Source organism: Staurois parvus, unplaced genomic scaffold (assembly GCF_062004578.1).
Source record: "Staurois parvus isolate SC_StPar_1 unplaced genomic scaffold, SC_StPar_1.0 ptg000556l, whole genome shotgun sequence".
NCBI lineage: Eukaryota > Metazoa > Chordata > Amphibia > Anura > Ranidae > Staurois > Staurois parvus.
This window is the reverse complement of record NW_028318352.1, coordinates 18,650-44,379: the sequence shown is the minus strand read 5'-3', so window position 1 is coordinate 44,379 and position 25,730 is coordinate 18,650. Positions and strand designations below refer to the sequence as shown.

Genomic DNA, 25,730 nt, shown 5'->3' with positions numbered 1-25,730 from the left:
GAAATCAATTATTTCTTATTACTCCTGATAATCTGCTAGCTCTCAGCACCCTGGTTTTGAATGTTAACTATCTTGCAAGTTTTAGTTTATATGTAAATTTATACCTCTCAATTTCAAAGGGAACCTTTTATAAACAAAAATATTTAGCAACAGTCATGACCTTGCTGTGCCTTCATTACGAAAAAAAGAAAATACAAATCACATAAAAGTATTATTGATTTTCCTTACCACCATCAAAAAATGTAATCGGTAATAATTTGGATATGAAGTCTAGCACAACATAAGCATTTTTAGTAAATATTACATTTATTCACACAGAACCCTAGTACAGCCTTAAAGAAACTCCTTGTGAAGACAAAAAAAAGCAATGGATGGATTTGGTAATCAAAACAGTAATAGACCTAGATGAAGGACAGGTGGAAGCTATGCAAATCTGTTATAGTCTGTATATTTGACGTTGTGTGCGGTTGCAAGGATTAAACACATCCAGGATTCAGTCTCACGCTTACCTTTCAAACAGAAAAACAGAAACCTGAGCAGAGTCATATCCAAACAGCGAAAACCCAGCAACTATAATACTGACACTTACTGTAATATATAGCTGAAGGACACCCTAATTAACCCTGGCACTCATGTATGACAGCAGGAGTAATACAAGTCACTCACCAACCCATGTCACTCAACTGTCAAATGCCATTGGCTCAGTTGGCAGTGAAGGCATTTGACACAGACTTACCACCAGAAAACCTGGGGCTCCATAATAGCTGGAAAGCCTTGTTCACACAGGCAACATCCCTTGCTGCTCCTCCTGAATGTCCATTTTTTTAGAGTCGAATTGGCATTTTGTATACAAGTACTGCGCTCTCACCATGATGTAGGGTTTTGATTCATGGTTGCAGGTTCAGCCCCATTTACTTAAAGGGTTTACGATTGGCATTAGTTCGGCTCACTGAACATTCCAGGTTATATAACTTTTGCCGAAGCCTCTGTGCAAACCTGAGCCGTGACATACTACAGGGCAATGGAAAGTATAAAATGCTTACCTTATACTTCAGCTTTAAAGGAAGCCAGTTATGGCAGAAATAAGGAGATCCCCTAGCTGACCACTTGAAAATTCCAGTTCCTTGATTTTCATTAGTTTTATTACTTTTTGAATCACTGACCCAGGACAAACAAGTGTCAAGTGAATTCAGAGCTCCTAATCAGTTGTCCTAGATCGCAGTTTATAAATCAATAGGACAGCCAAGCAATTATTAATGTTTGCAGAGGTCAGCAATGGCAGCCTACACAGTTCCTTCAGTATGTTTCCTTAATTTGTTTGACATTAAAGTATACAATAAAGCAGAAAGATGGAACCTTTCGTTGGGATGGGAGAAGCTAGGAACTCCCTCATGGGAATCTATCAGTTGGATCGCCTGGGTTCCTATAAGATGAAGGTCACTAAAGTCCAAGAATAATTAATATTAAAATCTGTGTTTAAGTGCCACATCCCTAATATTGTAAATATATACCAAAAAAGGGATCTGAAAATGGGGACTTTTGAGGCGCAACATAAACATAAAAACATGTTTTCATGTCTATGTTCTGCCTCAAAAGTCACCATTTTCAGGTCCTTTTTTTGGTATATAAAGTCCAAGTATAGCTGAAATATCACCTTTAAATGGGCCTTTTAAAATTCTTTTAGACGTTCTCACTAGTTCAATCTGCATTATCACCTCCTTTTATTGTGCCATCCCTGGAAAAAATTCCAATTACACTGTTCAACAGGTAAAAAGTTTTGGGCATAAAATTAGCTAATCTTACATAATTTTGGGGTGCTGAAAATGAAAATGACCCTAAAAAATGTTGATTGGCTCTAGTTTCCATGATATATTCACCCATCTAATGACGTAAGCCATTCAAAATTATGATGCAACTTCAGCTGCATATTGCGCAATTGATACTGGTGACCAATAGAAAATTGCATGTATACTGAGATGATGCAATATTAGCCTTTAATTGCATCACTTCACTGCATAAAAGCTGCAGTATCTGTAGCTGATTGTAGTTCGACAGCGTCTTTACATTTCGTTTTATGCTTATATAGGCTACTCAGTAATGCCTCGAACTTGTGTGAATAAAGCAGATAATTTCTGCTATATCTGCGGTGAAATAACTTTTATCTCACAAAAAGGAGGATAACAGGAATGATTAAGAAAGCCTACAACTTGTATTTTGGCTGCAAGATAGGAGACCAGGACAAGAGCTGGGCACCACATATATGCTGCAATTCTTGTGGGACGGCACTGGAGCAATGGTTGAATGGAAAAAAGGCATCTATGCCTTTCGCTGTGCCAATGATTTGGAGAGAGCCAACAGATCATGTTAGTAATTGTTACTTTTGTATGGTGCCTCCAACAAAAGGGCTAAATAAGAAGAAAAAGTTATCTGTGCACTATCCAAATATTCCATCGGCAATACGTCCAGTTCCTCATGGAGAGGGGCTACCAATTCCTAAAGCACCAGAATCATTCGTGGTTGAGTCAAGTGAGGAAGAACCTGAAGCGTGTAGTCATCAACCGTCAACCTCACATGACCCAGACTTTCTTCCATCCACACCCACTGAACCACACCTCATTACACAAGTGGAATTGAGCGATCTTATCAGAGACCTGGATCTTCCGAAGAACAAGGCAGGGCTTTTGGGGTCAAGACTACAACAGTGGAATCTCCTAGCAAGTGATGTTCGTACGTCTTTCTACTGTCATCGTCAGAAAGATCTGATCCCATTCTTCGTCCAGGAAGGTGATATTGCTGTATGTAACAATGTTCATGGTTTAATCTCAGCCATCGGCGTATGCTATGATCCCGATGAGTGGAGGCTGTTCATTGATGCTTCAAAGGCGAGTCTTAAAGCTGTTTTGCTCCATAATGGCAATCAGCTGCCGTCAGTTCCAGTTGCTTACGCAGTTTCAATGAAAGAAACGTATGAAAACTTGAAAGAGCTTTTAAGGTGCATCAACTATGATGAACATCAATGGTCGATTTGTGGTGACCTGAAGGTGATTGCTATCCTACTTGGACTTCAAGGTGGATATACTAAGTACTGCTGCTTCCTCTGTGAGTGGGACAGTCGTGCGAGAGAAATGCACTATGCCAAAAGAGACTGGCCATTACGCCAGTCATTGCAGCCTGGAGAAAAAAATGTTAACTATCCAGCACTTGTAGACAGCAATAAGATCTTATTACCTCCATTACACATCAAGTTGGGATTAATGAAAAACTTTGTTAAGGCAATGGACAAGAATAAAGCAGGTTTCAAGTACCTGATTAGCAAATTTCCAGCACTTAGTGCTGCAAAAATAAATGAAGGAGTCTTTGTTGGGCCACAGATTCGTAAACTTATTCATGATGATGAGTTTCTTTCTCTGTTGCGTGGAAAGGAAAAGGCTGCCTGGACAGCATTTGTATCAGTGACATCAAATTTTCTTGGAAACAATAAAACACCAGACTACAAGAAAGTTGTAGAAAAACTCATCCAGACTTACAGAAATCTGGGTTGCAACATGTCTCTAAAAATTCATTTTCTACATTCGCATCTGGATTTTTTCCCACCAAACTGTGGAGCAGTGAGTGATGAACACGGAGAGCGCTTCCATCAAGACATTGCAGCTATGGAAAGAAGATATCAAGGTAAATGGAGCCCATCAATGCTTGCTGACTATTGCTGGTCAGTTGTAAGAGATAGCCCTTTCCTCGAATACAAGAGAAAAGCCAAGAGAAGCAAAACCGACACAAACTGAAGACAAAACTAGTGAGAATCCTAAGTATTAAAATGATTCAACTTAGCTTATGGCTATAATTTTTCTTGGTAATCCTATGCAATATATTATGCCATTTAGGCTTTGTTATGTTGTCAATATCACTTGCTTTATATTTGTGGAAAGACATCTATCTATATAATTATTGTGCATTATGTAGTCATTACGCCTATAGTAGAAAACTTTCCGTTTACAGAAAAACTAGAGCCAATTGACAAATTTCATTGTTATATTTGAACTCAGAATGTGAAATTCATTAAGAAATAGTTCCTTTTGTTTCCAAAACTGGCAAAAAATAAAAATTTGTTGAACAGTGTTATTTGTAAACCAGAGCGAAAACACTATTGAATCTGCAAAAACTAACTTTAGGCTTATCCTCAACAGATCAGCATTAAACAGTCTTGAAACTATAATACATATATACAATACATTTAAATGGAATTAAATACTACATATAAAAACTCACAAAACAAGTCATTCTGTTAGTGAGATTTGATTTTTTTCTGTATTTATCACTACTTTGCTTGTATAGGATTCCTCTGTCCCTCTTGTAACAAGTGATAGACCTGATATCATCATGTTGATATGCTGATATTTAATGCTACTTTATAAGATGTTGCTCAGTCAGTGGGCCTGATTTGTTAAAGTTTGAAGTGTGATGAGGGATTGGCATACCAAAGCTGGAAGGTGAAAGCGATCAGCCCTGATTGCAGGCAATAAGGAGGTGCATTGTTTTCATGCAGGCTGTCCAGGTGGACAACATTCAGAAGAGCCAGTGACAAGAGACCAGGGGAGTGATAAGTAACTGCCAACATATTTTTTTCTGATGCAATTACCACCAATGTAAGGTGCATATTTATCACTGATCTTCAACGTAAAAGCAATCTTCATCCCATTGACCATCAGTGTAAAGGAGCACTTCTTCACTTACCACTAATAAAGGCGTGTACTTTTCCACTGACCACCAATGTAAAGGGGTACATCTTTACTAACTACCAATGTAAGGCGGCACTTCTTCACTAACCATCAATGTAAGGGGGAACTTCTTCACTAACCACCAAGATAAAGTGTACTTTTCCACTAAACATCATTGTAAGAGGGCAGTTCTACATTGACCTTCAATGTAAGGGGGCACTTCTCCACTGATCTCAGATTAACCTTCAATTTAAGTGAACACTTGCCCACTAACCACCAAGGTAAGGGAACTTTTCATCAAACCACCACAGTAAGACAGCAGTTCTGCATTGACCATTAATGTAAGGGGGCACCTCTCCACTAATGCCAATACAATAGGGCACTTTCCACTAACCACAAATGTAGAATTTTATAATATAAAGAGGTTGTTAAAAAAGAGAATTTCCACCAGGTATCAAATATGCTAGGTAAATATTAAGATGTCTAAGGCCAATATGCATTTGCTTCACTCCATATAATTTCAAGCCACCTCATTTCACAGTTTAGAGAATCAGCCTCAGTTTATCCAAGCCTGTTGTGGCACGCTATTAGATGACCACAACTTTCCTCATTATAATATATTTTCTTAATTGGATAATAACACTGTTCTTGTGTTTTATTGTTTTAGTTATTTAACACGTTTATTACATTATAATAGGCCACCTTATTTATTGTTCTGAGCATAATTAAATGGTGTAAAATTGTGCAGTATATCAAAATAAAAAGACACCCTGGAAATTAGATGCCATTGGTAGCATCCCATAAATATTTTTTTTTAATGTAGAGTAAATTTAGAGTCGTAAAATGTGTGTGTGAAGACTGATCTGTTAGATCGAGTAGATGCCAGCAGAATGACTTACCAACTGCTTCTATTACCTATTGTTATATTGTTAAGCTTTTTGCTGAGCCCCTATATGCTATTTAGGAGTTGAAGTGAATGGAAATGTTGAAACCACTGCCTGCAGGCTAGTTGTGACTATCTTATGAGACTTTGGGCCAAGCAAGAGAGTCATAGCTGTTTAGGTGGCAGAACTAGTACCTTAAATAGAGATCTCTGTCCCAGAGTTCCCAAGATACGGCAAGGAATATCAGTTTCAGGTGTATGTCATTTTTGATTACAGTAGATCAGTGTTTCTCAACCATTTTTCAGTCAAGCCACCCTTTAAAATTATGGAGAGTCCCGAGGCACCCTTTAAAATTATGGATAGTCTTGAGGCACCCCCTTGTAAAAAGGGGTGCCTCAAGACTGTCCATCATTTTAAAAGGGCACCCCATTCTAAAATGTGAAAAACTATTCTAATAGTTTTATATAATGCAGCAACATTCACACTTGTAGGACACTCAACATTAGAGGTGATTTATTCTTTGAAAGCAAATATACTTTTGCACACTGGTACTGACAATGTTTCTCTTCTCCCTCAGTTTTTATGTATCACTAATCTAATGTGACCCCAGCACTGATGGAGAAGGGCAGGGGAGGGTCAAACTAGGATGCTGTGAAAGCAGCTAACATCCTCCTTATTAACTGATGATGTCACTGGCTGTCAGGATACCGGCAGCTAGAAGGTCATAATGGAGCACAATGAATACATGTGGCTTTGTGTGACTAAAAGTCAGGCTTGTTCCACCCGCTGGTTTGTATACAAGTTTTAGGTAATTTTTAGACATTTTGCCAAGGCACCCCTGAAGAAACCTCAAGGCACCCTGGTTGAGAGAGGCTGCAGTAGATAACTCTTGTTAGAAACAACATTTTTTAGCTCTGAATTATCTAGGAGTTTCCAGTTTGTAATATCTTTACACATGAAGCGCGGTAAATTTCATGTAAAAAAGGTATAACACAGAAGAAACATGAAGATTGCCATTGCTGACTTCTTTTGAAAATGCTGGTAACCTGTAATGTATATGCAGATAATGACTTTTTACATCTTTCTTGATTTTCACATTTGTTTCAAGTTAGTAAGTTAAAACATTATTGAGGCCAGTATGTCAGAATAACAGCCAAACAAACAGGAAAATAAAGAGAAGGCAAGCAAAGGTAGCCCTCATGTGGCTGGCTTACTTTAAACAACTATCAATACCCTGCAGTTTTGCATGCTTCTTAATGTTTAACACATAAACTACTATCTTTAATTAACAAGATTAGAGAGATGAAAATCAACTGGCTTCTTTTTTATGAGATGTGTAAGGAAAATAACTTTTCAGTTTTGAATGAAAGTTTCACAACAAGTTCACACATGTCACACGTGACTCAGGATGAGCCATTGAGTGCCAAAAATTAGGGCTACTTCCTTTTTTGACTTTTAATATGCAGTTCTCCATTAAATCCATCTGAGTGAGATCTTTTGAACATGTCCAGTATGCACCAAAAGTTTGTAAAATAAAAAAAAACATATTCTAGTAAAGTTTTGATATTGATCCCGGTCACGCTGGTGTGAACATAGCATTATAGTCATCAAAGTGAACAGAAAAGTCTTACAAAATGTATTGCACTAGTGATCAGGCAAGAAGCTATTGAGCGTGGTGTTGTCACCATCACTCTCCTCTGGAGTGGCAAATGTCCTCAGTCTTTTGGGTTTTACTTTGTTCGGTTGGTCATTCTCTGGCAGTAGAGAAGAGATACATCTCATTTCTGTATAGGTGGTTGGATGACGCAGCTTCTGTTTTTGCCTCATAGTGGAAAGTTTGGCAGCAAGAGCAATGGTAGTTATAATAAAGATTGTGCACACAACAGAAAGAATTAGGATAGCGAGCATACACTGTTTTACTAGCGCCTGGGTAAGTATTTTATCTTCTGAAGTGGTGGATATGTGTGTTGCTGAAACAGGTGTTGTGGAGGAGCCTTTGGAACCTGGAATCCATCCAGTTGTTTCACCATGTGTAGTTGGCTCAGCTGATGTCAATATGGGTTTGGATGGCGTAACATTAGGTATTTTTGATGGTACAGCAGATGTAGTTTCTGTAGTTTCTTCCACCAATTTATTACCGGTACTATCAGGTATGCTGTTTGGAAATGTATTAATTGTTGAATGGATTTGACCAGATGTGGTGGCTTCATCAATCGTACTCTTTGTAAAAACAGTCAAATCTTTAGATTTGGTGGGACTTGGTGTAGAAAGTGTTTCTTGAATACTTGTAAATTTCATTTCTGTGGCTATTGTTTTTATTGCTACAATAGGTGATTTGTCTGTTTGTGTTGTTTCAGCTTCTGTGAGTTTTTCTTCTGTTGCAGTGTGATTTAGTTCACTTGAGGGTGTGGTTTCATCATCATCAAGTTGTGCCATGACCTGAGGCTTAGTATATGGAGCTTTGGAGGGCAACACAATATGTGGAATGACCCCTGGAGACTTTTCCAATGGGGGTTTTGAGACCTTTTCAGCCTTAAAAGGGTACTTCTTATCTGGCTGAGCTTCAGTTTTCTTTTTATCTGAAATTTCTCTTGCCTTGCGGATTAAAGTAAGGAGTGTTTTATCTGATTTGTCTTGTGTTTTCCATTCGAACACTAGAGGAGAGCTCCTATATTCTTCTCTTCTATGGGGATCAGTCAAAAAGGATTGATCTGGAAGGGAATGCTTGTAACCAATCGCAGAGGAGAGGACTGTTAGGTACAACAAAATCGAAGCCCATGGAGAAGACATCATTCCTATGCCAGAGATATTACAATTAATTCATATGAAATAATGGTACATCATTTATTTGTTAACAATAAGTGCCAAGGCAAATGCATTCATATATTAACATATTATGTGTGTTAACATCTAGCTAAGATGAGAAATGAAATGAATGAGTAATAGAAGAAGTGGTAGATTATAAACTGCCAGCAACTGTATCAATCATTCTACTGTTCTACATCACATTGACACTGATCAACTTTTAAATGTAACCCCAGCCTTATCTTAAGTCTTACTTAGTTGTACAGAATCTTCTTCTTTACTGAAATTACTCAGTCTGATTTTACTGCTGAGATTTTACTGCTAACGATTGCATATACGTTTAACCTTTCTTGTGAGTGTAATTTTAATATTATAAATAAAAGATACGTATACAGAGAGCACTATTAGTCTCTTTTATATCCTTTTATGGGCTGCATATGCTTGTACTAGAGTGGTCATATTACGGAGTCAACTAACATCAGAGAGCCATTTGCTCTAAGCTCATCCAGACTTCTAAATTGGAACAAGTGTAATTAGACCTTTTATAGTGTAAAGGTCTATAATACAAGGTGAGTGGCCATCTTTTGCTTTTTGGTGGTGGAACTTTCCATTCTACACACTGGAATTTTGGTGGAGTTCAATTGAAGATTTCCTTTACACTGCTTGATATTGACTGGCAAATGAATGGACTTTTTACAATGCACATTGCTCCTCTGTACTCATTCTTTAATATTTGTATTTAATCACAAGTTGTCACTACCTAAAGGATAAGTTCACCTCTGGGAACATGTTACATGTTCCACTCGTTTTTAGGGTGGAACATGTAACATGTTCCCATAGCTGCCCCCTCCCTCTGACAGACAGTACAGGGAGAAGTCTTCCCGTTCTGTCTGTCAAATTTGAAAACAGTGAGGCTGTGCGGGGCTTCCGTGAATGAATGAACTGCAAGTCCAGACTGCCTTAGTGGCTGTGGGCTTGTAGTTTTCAATGAACTAGCACAGCACTGTGGAGCGCCATGGTAGTTCATTGAAGCTTCCTGTCAGAATATCAGCTTGGCTGTACATCCCGTACATCCCGTATGGCAAGCAGATATTCTGACAGGTCTCTAGGAGGATGCATGGCATCAGTGATCTACTAATTGCTGGTACAATGCTTTCCAGGCTCCTGTAGACAAAAATAATAAATGCACATTTTATTTACCTGCACAAAAATGTGCAATTATTATTTTTATCTAAAATATGAACTTATCCTTTATATCCGGTTTTGAATATTTGGTTTGTGTGGAGCTTTTTAGTATTGTAAGTATATGACAGTTGGTGACTTTGGGGTGCTGCAGCTTTCCCCCTTTTTTCTTTTTAATTTTTTTTACAATAATTAACCTTGCCTACTGGGCACTCCCACCCCCTTCGTGCCCAGGACAATTTTCAGCTTTCAATGCTGGTGCACCTTAAATGGCAATTGCACAGGCATGCAACACTGTATCCATATGAAAATTGTACAATTTTTTCACACAAATAGAGCTTTCTTTTGGTGTTATTTAATCATCACCACTGAGTGTTTTATTTTTTTGGTTTCTATTATAAAATTTTGCAAACAGGTAATTTTTCTTCTTCACTGATGTGCGTTGATGAGGCTGCACTGATACGCAGCACCGATGGGTACTGATAGACAGCACTGATGGGTACAGATGAGGAGGCACTGATAGGTAGCACTGATGGGCACTGATAGGCTGCACTGATGAGGTGATACTGATGAGGTGGCACTGGTGGGCATTGATGAGGAGGCACTGATGATCCACTGATATGCAGCAATGATGGGTACTGATAGGCGGTACTGATGGGCCCTGACTGATAGCACTAACTGGAGGCACTGGCGTCACTGATGGGAGGCAGTGATGGGCAGCACTGCTGGCCACTGATGGGTGACACTGCTGGGTGACACTGTTGGCACTGCTGGGCGGCATTGCTGGGCACTGCTGGGTGGCACTAATAATCAAGGCACTGATATTCAGTGCCCTGATTATCAGTGCAGATCTCCTCTGTCACATTTGCCGATTATTGGCACTACTTTCCTCATGCTGCAGATAATTGGCAACTGTATTTACTTTGTGATCTGCTGTGTCATTGGACACAGCTGATCACATGGTAAAATATCACTGTGATTGGCCTTTTACCTTGTCATGTGATCAGCTGTGTCCATAGGACACAGCTATCACCGACAGCGCCAGCTGCGTGCCGCTGGGGACGCGTTCCCAGAACTGGACAACTGTGCTGTAGCTGTCTTTCAGCTATAGCGTGGTTGGTGGTTAATAGGTGAGTGGGAAGGAATTTGTTTTTTAAATTAAAAAAGCATTTTTTCTTGCACATGATTATATGGTAGAAGTTAGCAGAGCTTCACTTCACTCAGGAAACTCTAGTGGCAAGTTTCCTTGCAAAATGCATCTTCAATTGCAAACTGAACAGCTTATTTCCCTTTATAAAATCAACCGCAATACCTCCTGGCATATATATATATATATATATATATATATATACTGTATATAGCAGTATTTGTAACCTGAAGTTGACGGTCATTTCCAAAGCTTTAGTTATTGATACTCATGAAAAATAGCAACGTGCAAACCTCAATACTGTCACGTTAACATTCACTGTAAAAAATACCAAGGCTGTCTTCACCACCACTGTTTCACAACCTCCTTATGACATACATCTCCAGTTGTACACTACAAGATTTCAGGAAGTGATGCTTATGCTTCTAGCACTATGAAAACTGTTGTCGGAAAAGGACATCAGTAGCTAAATGCTGCCATGACACAATCTGATCGGTAACTAAATGCTGCCATGACACAATCTGATCAGTAACTAAATGCTGCCATGACACAATCTGATCAGTAGCTAAATGCTGCCACGACACAATCTGATCAGTAGCTAAATGCTGCCATGACACAATCTGATAGTAACGCATGACATTTTAACAAGTTTCTCTAATACAGTATACCTGTGTTTCTAAAATAAAAAATGATATTACTGTGGTTATAGCAATGACGTATGACCTCCCAATGTGCAATGTCATGGTCAAACCATGGGGGCATCCACAATATTCATGCATACCCTGTTCATCACAGTTTCGATGGATATTCCTGGACATGGGGAAATGTCCAACGACACTTGTGCACTGATAATCTCAACAAGCATAGCAAAACATGCGGAGACCAATGAATCCTACAGACAGACATGGCATTGTTGCTCTGTAGCTTTAGCACTATCACTCTACCATCTTTATTTATATATTAAAGAAAAAAAAAAAAAAATATATATATATATATATCTCGATCAGGCATTCAAAAATGATGCGCCAGCTGGAAACAAAACTATCTGTAGTGTGGGTGCAAGACTCACATTCTTGCTGTTTCATTACTGAAACTTGATGACTAAAACTGACAAAAACAAACAATAATATTAATGCATTAAATTAGAATCTAATGGGAAATAAATGAAAAGAATGTTGACCTTCATGCTTCATTGGCTGTATTTTCTAGATTCTATTCTGTGTCTTCAGTAGATAGAGGTCACTATTTTGGTTTATTCAATAAGGTAAAAGAAATGTGTAGCAATCAACTTCAATCAATATTGATGCATCTATTGCTGGTTTCACTTCAGTAAGGAAAATGTGTGTGCCTGCTACAGAATAATGATTGTCTCACATTGTCATACTGCTTATTATTGAAGTCTTTCTCTGTTGTGACACTATGATACTGTAATCCCATGTATATAACACAGCATTTTACAGACTGCACAGTGCCATTCAACTACTGTCCTATAGAAATTTACAGTGTAAAGTCCCTACCACAGTCATCTAATCACACATTCACTAGAGAAGTCTCCAAACTGTGGCCCGAGGGCCGGATGCAGCCCTTTGCTTGCTTTTATCCGGCCCTTGGGGCACTGTTTTATCCACTGATACCATCAAAGGGGTCATAATTCCCTCCACTGACACCAATGGAGGAGCATAAGTTTAGAAACTATTTTATATATTACATGTGCATATATATAATAATGCACATTTACATCAGTCCCTAACCCTCAAGGAGAGTCCCTAACTCATATTCATGCATATTGTACACATGCTAGGGCCAATTCAGACAGAATTTGCTCATTGTTAGGCTAGGTTCACACCTATGCAGGTTGCGTTTGAGCCATTTCTGCATTGCATTTTTTATGCATTTTTGCTGTGTTTATGATGCATTTTGCATTTTTTTCCCATTTGTTTTTTTAGAATTCTTGTTGCTAGGCAGATTTAAAACTCATCAAAACCGCAATACATGCTTTTCTGCAGTGTTTCAATTGAAGTCTATAGAACCAAAAAGGCAACTTCTTGCATTCAAAAAAGTCCCTGTTGCTAGGCAGATTTAAAACGCAAAACGCATCAAAAACGTGGCAAAACTGCAATACATGCTTTTCTGCAGTGTTTCAATTGAAGTCTATAGAACTAAAGAGGCAACTTTTTGCATTTAAAAAAGTCCCTGTTGCTATGTAGATTTAAAACGCAACACGCATCAAAAACACAATACATGCTTTTCTGCAGCGTTTCCATTGAAGTCTATAGAACCAAAAAGGTAACTTTTTGCGTTAAAAAAAGTCCCTGTTGCTAGGCAGATTTAAAACGCAACACGCATCAAAAATGCATCAAAAACGCAATACATGCTTTTCTGCAGCGTTTCCATTGAAGTCTGTAGAACCAAAAAGGCAACTTTTTTTGTGCAAAAAAGTCCCTGTTGCTAGGCTGATTTAAAACACAACACGCATCAAAATCGCCACAAAAATGCAGCAAAAATGCAATACATGCTTTTCTGCAGTGTTTCCATTGAAGTCTATAGAACCATAAAGGCAACTTTTTTCGTTCAAAAAAGATCCTGTTGCTAAGCAAATTTAAAACACATCAAAAATGCGACAAAAACGCAATACATACTTTTCTGCAGCATTTCCATTGAAGTTTATAGAACCAAAAAGGCAACTTTTTGCATTCAAAAAAGTCCTTGACTCTTTCCAAAAAATGCACCGGGTGAAAATGCGGAGAAGTGAACATGTCCCATAGAAAATCATGTTAAATGGACTGTACTGCGCTTCTGCAAAATGCTGCAGAAAACACTTAGGTGTGAACCTAGGGTAAGAGATATTTGCTGCTTTCAGCTGAATCAGTTTCAGGAAACAGAAACCAACAATTAATAAAATAACTATATATATATTAGTGGTCAAAAGAAGTAGTTCAATCTTGGATATTACTGATAACCAGCGACCTTTTTAACTTTTGAAGAACATACAATAATGTATATCTTCTGGGTTTTTTGCATTACAGCTACCCATGTATGCCCGGAATTGGGTCCCACAGCAGATTACGAAAGATCGGTTTAGACATCATTAACAGTTGATCTGCCAGAATGGGATCTTTTAGCGCCTAGTAATTAGTAAATGCTATCCTTCTGATATATGCTATAAGTGCTGCAAGGTTAAACAGCCACAATAAAAGCTTGATTGATCGGTACACTTACCGTAAATGTTCCTTTTTCTGCCAAACAGGATACCTTACCATTGAAGATAACCCAGTCCTGTCCTACTGAGCTGCATTTCAGGGCTGCCTTTAAACCAGGTACCTGGGCAAGACAGGAAGCATAAAGGAGGGTGTGGAGTCTTTAATAAATAAGGAAGGACAGGACCGCAGGCTGTGGTTTCCAGAGAGGCGGGGGGTGAAAGATAGAGTGTGTGAAATATACAGAACGAAAGAATACAGTTTTTGAAAACAGAAGAACAGATTAGACAAGACAGGAACAAACTTGGTGTAAAGATAAAAAAAAAGAAAAAAAGGCTAATATCTGCTGTCACCCAAATGTAGCACAGGTAGGGCGGATGGGTGGAAAAGGCTCAGGACGCAGCTATGCAGACATGATTTTACATGCTAACACACACTGCTTGCAGGCGAAATCTGCCTTTTTGGGAATTTTCAACTAATAGTTGCAGATCTTGTCAGAATTCTATAAGTGAGGACAATGTCGTTCTATTTCTCTGTTCTACAAAAAAAGCTGTTTAGGAAATAATTTAGGAATCGCTCTAAATTTATTCTGTTCACACCCAGATACTTTGATTACACCAAAAAATGCAAATGGTACAAATACTTGACTTGATTTCAGTCTTGTGTAATCTTCTGCACATCAGCACTCAAACTGGAAAAAGAAAGGGCAGCACTTGTAGCCAGGTGCTGAGAAGGAGCATGCTGACAGGTGGAGAGATCAGAGAGATGAACCCATCAGACTGCAGATGTTGTTCCTCCTGTGTGACGTCAGAAAACGGAAACTATGAGAATTCTGTCAGTTCCAGTTTTGGTTTGTTGTAAACAGGCCATTACCAGCTTGTAAAGCATCTGATCACACCGATCTTGGCATGGTCACATGCTTTGGAGGCCAGAAAAGAGATATGGAGTCTCATAGACCCCAGATCTCTCCATAGAGAGGACCTGTCATGGCCCTGCTATCACAAGGGATGTTGTTCATCCCTTGTTATAGAAATTAATGTGATAAATAAAATAACTAATAAAAAAAATGTAAAGAGCCCCTGTCTCCCTGTGATCACATGCAAAGGCAAACACACGCATAGGTCCTGCCATGTTCGGATCTAGGGGGGTGCTGATGTCGACTGCGCACCCCTGTATGCCCCCCCAGGCTTGCCACCCCACTGAAATTCTGCCTGGCTGCTGAGCTCCTCTCCCCATTTCCGCACTCAGGTCTGGGACAAGATGGGGGAGGAGCAACGAACTGACTTGGAAAGTCCGAGAGAACTCACTGGAGTGGAGAGGAGGTGCGGTCTGTGCTCTCCTCCTCCTGTCAGAACAGCGATCATCCATGCAGCAGGTGACACAGGATCGCTCATCAGGCTGTACTCACAGGTTTGATTATGCGCCCCCTACAGGGGCGGACTGTCCATTTGCAAACGAGGGTCCGGAGTCAGTAAGGGGCCCCGTGAGATGCCCATGGTACCTTTTTCATAGGCTTTTTTGAGTTTGGGCAAGGACACAAGGGCCCCATGATCCCCTATTGCCCGGGGGCCCCATGAGTTGTCAGTCCACCCCTGGCCCCCTATCCACATTTTCCGGTGCTGGGAGATGGGCAGGGGGGGGTTGCATTTGTGCAGCTACATTGAGGAATAGGAAGGGGTAATTTGTGCTAGGAGAGGCTGGTGGGAGGGGGAATGGGGGATATGACCCCCCGGTACCCTGTCTTTCTGACCCCCTGGTTCTTCATTCTGCTGGCCCACTCGTTCTCCATCCTGCTGACCCCCTGGTTCTCCATCCTTCTGACCCCCTGGTCCTCCATCCTGCTGATCCCTGTAAACTGCCCTGGTAACCCCCTGTCCACTACCTGCTGACCCCCTGACCTCTGTCCTGCAGACACCCTGACCTTCGTCCTGCTGACTCCCTGTCCCCCATCCTGCTGACCCCCTCTTCTCCGTCCTGCTGACCCCTGTACACTGCCCTACTGACCCCTTGTCCTCTGTTTTGCTGACCTCCTGTCCTCCGTTCTGCTAACACCGTCCGCCATCCTGCTGACCACTGTACACTTCCCTACTGACCCCCTGTCCTCTGTTCAGCAGACCCCCATACACTGCCCTACGAACTCCTATACATTGCTCAGCTGACCTTGCATCCTCTGCCCCCCTGACATTTTTTACTGCACCCCCACATCAGACATGCTAGATCCGGCCCTGGGTTCTGCACACACATGCAAAAGGCGATCGCTCGATGCATGTGAGCTATCACCTCAAACAAGAGAGCAAGAGCAATAATTCTAGTACCAGACCTCCTGTGTAACTGGAAAGTGGTAAACTGTAAAGTTTTTTAAAGTGTCACCTATGCAGATTTTTTAGGTACCGTAGTCTGTCGCTGTTCCACGGGCGTACACAATTTTAAAAGTGTGACATGTTAGATATCTGTTTACTTGGTGTAATACCATTGTTTACATTTTACCAAAAATGGGTATTCTATTGTGTTTGTGTTTAATAAAATTCATTAAAGTTAGTTTTTTCCCAAAAATTTGCTTTTGATAAATCACAATAAAACTTGCAACAACAACCATTTTGTTCTCCTGGGGCCTCTGGAAAAAAATTATATATATATATATATATTGCTTATATATATATAATTGCTTAGAATCATATATATATATATATATATATATATATATATATGATTCTAAGCAATTTTCTAGCCAAATAATGCTGATTTTTACATGTAATGTCAGCATTGGCCTGGGGGTCAAGTGGTTACAATGTATATAAACTCATAAGGACTAATTGCATATGACCATTAAAGTGGAAATGAAGTCAAAAAAGTGCTGACAGGCAGGGTTTTTATAACAGAAGAGGCCCTAGTGCCTCTCAGCAATAATATTATCTGAGCCATGCTTTGCAGCTCAGACCAGATTTAAGGCATCCGCTCTGTGCTGTCATGATGTGACTCCCGCACACGTGTAGGGATGATGCCATTGCAGCCGTTCCATTCAAACGGCTGAAGAGATGGAACTTGGAAAGAAAGATGGAAGTGCAGAGGACCAGTGGGAGTGGTGACAGCACAGTGCTGGAGAGCTCCGTTTGACAGGTAAACCCGCCATGATATGTATACTACCACATTATGGCATAAACTTGCAGGGTGCTTAGAAAAAAAAATTTGCAGCCTGATTTAAATAATGTTATGAAGACCATGTACCTCCACACCTCACTGTTCAATAGTGGGACAGAGATTAGAATTATAGGAAAGAACACATTTCCAGCATCCCTAATGGACACTGGGTGGTGGTGGCTTCTGCTTGTTCAAGCAGTTCCTGTTATTGAGTGACATCTGTCTGCCCATTGTGCTCCTGCGTTGTCACTTTGTTATGTGTCCCTGATGACTACAAGTGGCTATGCCAGCTCATACTGCGCTGACATAATCCATTGTTGTCAGGAAACTGGTACACAGCAATTATGTGCAACTGACACTGGAGCCTTGAAAAAGTATTCATACATCTGGCACCTCGGTGAAGATCCGGTAAAGAGTGTATATTTATTGACAAAGAATAGTAAAAACTTTTACTTTTTATGTGGCTGTGTTTAACTGTTTCTTTCCAATAAATGAACACTCTTTAACTGATCTTCACTGAGGTGCCAGCTTTCTTGTTGGACCATATACAGTGCTCTGAAAAAGTATTCATACCCCTTGAAATTTTCCACATTTTGTCATGTTACAACCAAAAACGTAAATTATTATACAGGATTTATATAGTGCCAACAGTTTGCTCAGCACTTTACAATATAAAGGGAGACGATACAGTTCAATACAAAAGGGTTAGGAGGGCCCTGCTCCTTGGAGCTTACAATCTAGGGGGGGTGATTATACAAAAGGTAATAACTGTGGGGGATGAACTGATAGGAGGAATAGAAGATTCGGTTATTAGCTGAAGGAAGGATAGGCTTCCCTGAAGAGATAGGTTTTCAGAGATCACCTAAAAGTGGGCAGAGTAGGCGATAGTTGGATAGATTGGGGTAGAGAGTTCCAGAGGATGGGGGAGGCTCTGGAGAAGTCTTGGAGACGAGCATGGGAGGAGAAGACAAGGGAGCTAGAGAGCAGGAGGTCGTGGGAGGAGCAGAGAGGACAGTTTGGCTGATATTTGGTGATGTAATTTGGGGCAGAGTTATAAATGGATTTATATGTGATTATTAATATTTTGAATTTTATTCATTGGGCAATTAGAAGCCAGTGGAGGGATTGGCAGAGAGGGATGGCAGATATGGGACGGTTGGTAAGGTGGATGAGTCTGGCAGCAGCATTTATGATAGACTGAAGAGGGGATAGCCTGCGATGAGGTAGGCCAGTGAGGAGGGAGTTACAATAGTCAAAGCAAGAGATAACAAGGGAATGATTAAGTTGCTTAGTGGTTTCAGTGGTTAAAAACAGGCGTATCTTGGAGATGTTGTGGAGGTGAAGTCTACAAGATTTGGACAGTGATTGGATTTGGGGCTGAAAGGACAGATGGGATTCCAGGATCACACCTCGTACCCTGGCATGAGGGGAGGGACTGATGGTTGTATTATTGATCTTGATGTCAGGGGAGGGGGCACGGGCTGGAGGGAATAGTATAAGCTCAGTTTTAGAAAGATTGAGTTTGAGGAAGTGGAGTGACATCCATGCCGATATGTCTCTTAGTAGGTTAGTAATGCGAGAGGAGACTGAAGGGCTGAGGTGAGGAGTAGAAAGATAGATTTGTGTGTCATCAGCATAGAGATGGTACTTAAAGCCATGGGATTTTATCAAGTGACCAAGGGAGGAGGTATAGTTGGAGAAGAGAAGGGGTCCAAGGACAGAATCTTAAGGGACCCCTACAGAAAGAGGCAGTGGAGAGGAGGAGACAGAGTTATAGGTAATGCTGAAGGAGCGCTGCAATAGGTAGGAGGAGAACCAGGAGAAAGCAGAGTCTCAGAGGCCAAGAGAGTGGAGTTTTTTGAGGAGGAGGGGATGGTCAACAATATCAAAAGGTGCAGAGAGGTCAAGTAGTAAGTATGGAGTAGTGGCCATTGGTTTTAGCAGTTTGTAAATCATTAGTGAGTTTTAGTAGGGCAGTTTCAGTGGAGTGAGCGAAAGCCAGACTGTAAAGGGTCAAGAAGGTTGTTGTCAGTTGGGTAGGAGCTCAGGCGATTGTAGACTAAGCGTCCTAAGAGTTTAGAGGTAAACGGGAGCAGGGAGATGGGTCTTAAGTTGTTCAGATTGGTGGGGTCCAGTGAAGGCTTTTTAGTATGGGAGTGATCTGTGCATGCTTTAGAGAGGAGGGGAAGGCACCAGTAGAGAAGGAGAGATTGAAGATGTGAGTGAGGGAGCATAGGATAGAAGATGAGGGTGACCATAGTAGTTGTGAGGGAACAGGATCCAGGGGCAGGTGGTGAGACAGGCTTCTGAGAAAACTTTAGTGACCTCTTCAGTAGTAGCAAGGTCAAAAGAGGAAAGTTGAGGGAAGTTTAGTATAAGGTATGCTAAGTGGGATAGAAGTCTGTGTTGTAGCGATGCCCTTACGAATTGCGTCAATCTTGTTTTTGAAATGATTGGCAATCTCGTAAGCAGTGAGTGAGTTACTGGGTGGAGGTGGAGAAAGTAGAGAGTTAAAAGTAGAGAAGAGACCATGAGGACTGGATGACAAGGTATTAATCAGTGACAAAGTAAGCTTGTTTGGCAGCATGGAGGGAGGAATTGTATTTTAAGAAAGCAGATTTATATAGGGTGAAAGCTTTCTGGGATTTGGTTTTATGCCAAAAATTACTCCAGTGCATGACTATGTCCCTTAAGATTTCTAGTGTCATCAGTCTGCCAAGTTTTTAATGGTCAGGGCCTGATGCTTCATGTTGTTAGAGGAGCAAGTGAGTCTAGTGTGGATGAAAGTGAACTGTTGTAGACAGAAGTGGCCAGGTGAGGGCAGGACAGGGGAGAGATTCTGTCATAGAGGTGGTCAGTTGCAGAGTGGAAAAGAGAAGGGTTAAAGTTGTGAAGGTTTCTGTGGGTAATTGTTTGCTGCTTGGAGGGATAGGTGTTTGAAGATGAGGACACTGTGAAGGTGATGAGATTGTGATCAGAGTGAGGAAAGGGGGTGTTTGTAAGGTTGTAGGGAGTGCAAAGATGGGAGAAAACAAGGTCTAATGTATTCCCATCAGAGTGAGGGGAGGAACATGTCCATTGTTTTAAAGCAAAAGATGAGGTTAGGTTGAAGAGTTGGGTTGTAGCTGGGTTGTTCACAATAATGGGGATGTTAAAATCTCCAAGAATGATAGTGGGTATTTCAGAGGAGAGAGATGTCATCAAGAAAGCGAGACATCGGTCCATGAAGCCAATAGATCACTGCAATCCTCAGAGAAATGGGAGAAAACAGCCGGATGCAGTGAGTCTCAAAAGAAGAGAAGGATAGAGAGGGAGGGGTAGGGAGGACTTGAAAGGTGCTCAGTGGGGATAGAAGCAAACCAACTCCACCTCCTTTGCGACCACTGGGTCTAGGTGAGTGAGTCTAGTGAAAGCCTCCATAGAAAAGTGCTGCGGGAGAAGCAGAATCTGCTGCTTGAAGCCAAATTTCTGTAATTGCTAGTAGGTTAAGGGAGTGGGAGACAAAAAGGTCATGGACAGAGGTGAGCTTATTACAGACAAAGCGAGCATTCCAGAGTGCACATGAAAAAGGGATGGTGGTTTTTAGGAGCATGGAGATTGAGACTAAATTGAGTGGATTGTGGCTATTCCTGGAGGAAGGAGGGTGCCTGGTGCCTGATGTGGGGTTGAGATACTGGAGGTTAGGAGAAGAAGGAGGGTGAGGAAAGTAAGATGGGAGCGGGATGTATATGAGTGTACATGCCTTCATGTCCTCGTATTTGGGTCAGGAGGTGAGTTAAGTATTAGCAGGAGGTGATGAGAGCACTGGTAGTGAGGGTGATATATATAAGCTTTATGGTGGAGTAGAGGGGTAAAGAAATTCTATTTTGAGAACAGAGGATAGAAATATGAAAAGCAGGAGTAGAGGGGGCATATTAAAGGTAGATGGAGTGGGAATCAGTCTTGTAGGAGATGTTTCCCAGGGTGTTTTGATTGCAGTCTATCCAGAGTGCAGTAAAGTTCTTTGTTGTATCTTCTTACTGCTTTAGTTAAACTGCTCCGTTCAACTGCTTTTTCACATTCCAGCAGAAAATGGACTCATGCGGGACAATGCCCTATCTGTGACTGTACCCCCCATCTGTGACCTCCCCCATAAGCTGGTCTAAATTTATAGGGAGATGATCAAATGAGCAATCCTTCTTCACTCCAATTAGGAACTGATAAGGAACACATGAATTGATATTGGTCAAAGCCAGACCAGCCACAGACACAGGCCAATGTCATAAAAGATGATTGATTCTCTGATCACAGAGAGGCAATAAGGAGGTGAGAATCAATCACCACAAACAAGCAAAAAGATATAGACGAATTATTCTGAGTTTTGCAGAAAGTCAGTGTGTAGCAATGAGACAGTTTAAGGTGGAGATGAGACAGCAGCATTTACCTGTGAAAAAGCAGAGATTTTATGTGATAGACCAACACAAAGTGGCACATAATTGTTAAATGGAAGGAAAATGATAAATGTTTTCAACATTTTTTACAAATAAATATGTGAAAAGTGTGGCATGCATTTGTATGCAGCCCCCCTGAGTCAATACTTTGTAGAATCACTTTTTGCTGCAATTACAGCTGCAAGTCTTTTTGGGGATGTGTCTACCAGCTTTGCGCATCTAGAGAGTGAAATTTTTGCCCTTTCTTCTTTGCAAAATAGCTCAAGCTCTGTCAGATTGGATAGAGAGTATCTGTGAACAGCAGTTTTCAAGTCTTGCCACATATTTTCAATTGGATTTAGGTTTGACTGGGCCATTCTAAGACATGAATGTGCTTTGATCTAAACCAATCCATTGTAGCTCTGGCTGTATGTTTAGGGTTGTTGTCCTGCTGAAAGGTGAACCTCCACCCCAGTCTCAAATCTTTTGCAGACTCTAACAGGTTTTCTTCTAAGATTGCCTTGTACTTGGCTCCATCCATCTTCCCATCAACTCTGACCAGCTTCCCTGTCCCTGCTGAAGAAAAGCATCTCAACATGATGCTGCCACCACCATGTTTCATGGTGAGGATGGTGTGTTCAGGGTGATGTGCAGTGTTTGTTATCTGCCACACATAGCTTTTTGCTTTTAGGCCAAAAAGTTCAATTTTGGTCTCATCTGACCAGAGCACCTTCTTCCACATGTTGGCTGTATCCCCCACATGGCTTCTCGCAAACTACAATCGGGACTTCTTATGGCTTTCTTTCAACAATGGCTTTCTTCTTGCCACTCTTCCATAAAGGCGAGATTTGTGGAGTGCACGGTCAATAGTTATACTGTGGACAGATTCTCCCATCTGAGCTGTGGATCTCTGCAGCTCCTCCAGAGTTACCATAGGTCTCTTGGCTACTTCTCTGATTAATGCTTTCCCTGCCTGGCCTTTCAGTTTAGGTGGACAGCCATGTCTTGGTAGGTTTGCAGTTATGCCATACTCTTTAAATTTTCAGATGATGGATTGAACAGTGCTCCATGAGATGTTCAAAGCTTGAGATTTTTTTATAACCAAAAACTGCTTTTAACTTCTCCACAACTTTATCCCTGACCTGTCTGGTGTGTTCGTTGTCCTTCATGATGCTGTTTGTTCACTAATGTTCTCTAACAAACCTCTGAGAGCTTCACATAACAGCTGTATTTATACTGAGATTAAATTGCACACAGGTGGACTCTATGTACTAATTAGGTGACTTGTGAAGGCAATTGGTTCCACTAGATTTTAGTTAGGGGTAAAGGGGGCTGAATACAAATGCACACCACACATTTCAGATATTTATTTGTAAAACAAATGTTCAAAACCACTTATTATTTTCCTTCCACTTCACAATTATGAACCACTTTGTGTTGGTCTATCACATAAAATCCCAATAAAATACATTTATGTTTTTGGTTGTAACATGACAAAATGTGGAAAATTTCAAGGGGTATGAATACTTTTCAAGGCACTGTATATGGTCTAACAAGAAAGCTGGCACCTCAGTGAAGACCAGTTAAAGAGTGTCCATTTATTGACAAGAAACAGTAAAAAACAGCCACATAAAAAGTCAATTTTTTTTTGCTACACCTTGTCAATAAATATACACTCTTTAGTGGCTCTTCACCGAGGTACCAGATGTCTTTTGGCCTGTATACATTTAAATTAGGGCTGGATAACAAAGCTACAGAGGTTAAGTAAAACATATTTGCGTTTCATGTAAATAATGCTAGTGGTGCATCAAAGGAAGTGTATTTGCACAACAGTTCTTGGAACAAGTTGTTTAACCATCTACCCTATAACTAGACAATACAATAATTACTTATTTCAGCAGTTCCTCTTGTCAGAGCTCAGCAGTGGCCTCTACCTTGGTGTAGTCATCTGACTGCTTGGAGGATGTGGAAGAGAGACCAGAGAAGCAGCATTTATTTTCATCTCAAAGTTGAGACAGTTTACTGTTAAGCTGGAAACTTTATTTACAACATTTTGGATGAACTGAGATCCCTGCAAAGGGGAAATGTGCAGTAAAAAGAGGAAATGTACCAACTAAAGGTGCTTTCATCTCTTACCTTTAACATTTGTGTGTCTTTTGTAGACAGACTTCTGTCTGTCTAAAACAGCCATTTTATCCAGGGTTCCATGCCCTAGAGTTCCTCCAGAGGTTGCTAGGGGTTCCTTGATCTGCTGCTAAATGACCTCCCATTTCATGGTGCCTGCAGAATTCTGGGGCCAACGCCACTTGGCAAAACCAGCTGAATGACAACAATGATCTTTTCAGCTGTCTGTAAGGGTGGCATTGTGATCACCACTGGAAAAAATACATGGGGCACCTTTTCTGCTGACCCTCAATCTATTGGTTTCCACAAAGATACTGCAATACCTGCAAATTATTTTTACAGTTCCTCTGGAGTCAAGTTGTTGAGTAAGGCTGGTCTAGAATGCCATGTTCAGATACAAAATCTCCATGTTATAGGCAGAAAGCCTTGGCCCCAAAGTAAAAAAGCAATATTTTTTATTGATCACTGGTCATTGATTAGGGCAATTGATAGCAGGCACAACTATACTCCTGATGAAACTGATTTGCTCACTGTGTCCATTCTGTACCAAGGCATCTTTATGAATCTGTCTAACCCAGCCTTTCCTAACCTTTGTATCCTAGAGGAAACCTTGAAATACTTTTTAGGTCTCAGGTCATGGGGGGAGGCATTGATGGCCAGTGGAAAAATGCCCACCCCCTTTACAGTGGTGGTAAGAATCCCACCCTAAAAAGATCATTGGTGTGCCATGCCCCTAGCTATGCCAAGTGGTGTTGTCCCCAGAACTGTGCAGGCGCCACCAAATAGGAGGTCAGTCAGCCATGACTAACGGGCCCCTAGCCCTTTTTCTCCTCAATATTTTGCTGGCATTGCTCTCCAGGCCCCTAGAAATGTCTCAGGTGAAGTGCACTTGGTATCACTACACCTGAGACAGGAGCTGGTGCTACAGAGGAAGCATCAGCTTATGCAGCTCCTGCTCCTTTTACCACTGCCTGCTTCCTCCACTGCCGCCGCTGGCACAGTCCACTCTGGTGCTCTAGGATGGGAGGTCAGCAAGCCTACATCGCAATCAATGGGTTGACGACTCTGGGCATGCACTTCCTTGGTTTCAGGTTGCAGTCCACATCATAGGGCTCCTCAGGCCACAGGTTGAGCAACCCTGTCATATCCACCTCTGAAAGGAGCCCCAGGATTCCAAGGAACCCTGGCTGAGAATGGCTGGTCTAACCAATGATGAATATGTACAGATACGTTGTATGCCTCTGAACTATATTGTTCAGCTTCATAGAACTCAATTCTTGCTATAACTACTGCATGAATATTTCATCAACTAATCAATACCTTGGCTCCAGACACAAACCACAACATATCATTATGTTGCTCATTAAATACTTCAGGCTTTCCTCTGACTCATGCACACAACTTTTAGTCGACAAGCCATGTCTTTCCCAGCTGCCCATCCTTTCATATCATACATGATGGAATAGACCCAAGCTCCAGGGAAACCAGCAAGTGGTTTTTTAAAATAGCTCTTGTATTTAAGAGCCAATGTTCTTCTGCTCCATTGTGCTACAGTTGCCAGCAGTCTGTAACTTACAAAAAACCGTCACAGATGTCCTACACGATTTGTTCTCTAGATCTTTGCACTTATGAAATCAAATATTTTACATAAGGGTAAGTGATGATACTGCGTAAAAGAACCGTTTAAAACCATTGAACCTTGTACATAAGAGGATGGCAAAAAAAAACCTGTTTGCATTGTCCTTTAGACACCAATTTGATTTATTAGAAGATAACTACTGGTCTCTTGCTAATTTATTGCTGTTTGGTATATTATGAATTTAATTCAAAACATTTAATCCAAGGAGATCTATACCTTAGAATAGCTTTTCTCAATCTTTTTGCCATTGAGAGAGCAACTGTTAGAAAGTAATATATCCACAGCTAACAGTATCTACAGCTAGCAGAATTCTTAGGGTTCATACTAATGTACTGTTCATGTTCTAAAGGTTGGTCAAGTGTTTTAAAAATGAAAATACCTCAACTGGCCATTAGATGGCCCTGTGTATCATAGGTATTTCCTGTCATACTTAATGCCATCTAGTGGCCTAATGCAGTATTTCCTGTTTTAAATCAACGGAAAACAGTTG

General features: G+C 40.8%; 1 protein-coding gene across 1 annotated transcript; it reads right to left on the bottom strand.

Annotated features, from left to right (window-relative positions):
- Nucleotides 1-287: 287 nt before the first annotated feature.
- On the bottom strand, nucleotides 288-14,293 carry SELPLG (selectin P ligand). The gene is made up of 2 exons (XM_089691211.1): nucleotides 13,953-14,293; nucleotides 288-8,394 (listed from the first exon to the last, which is right to left on the bottom strand). Exon 2 carries the CDS (start codon nucleotides 8,390-8,392, stop codon nucleotides 7,244-7,246), a length of 1,149 nt encoding a protein of 382 aa, XP_089547337.1. The 5' UTR covers nucleotides 8,393-8,394; nucleotides 13,953-14,293; the 3' UTR covers nucleotides 288-7,243.
- Between the last annotated feature and the right edge of the window lie 11,437 nt (nucleotides 14,294-25,730).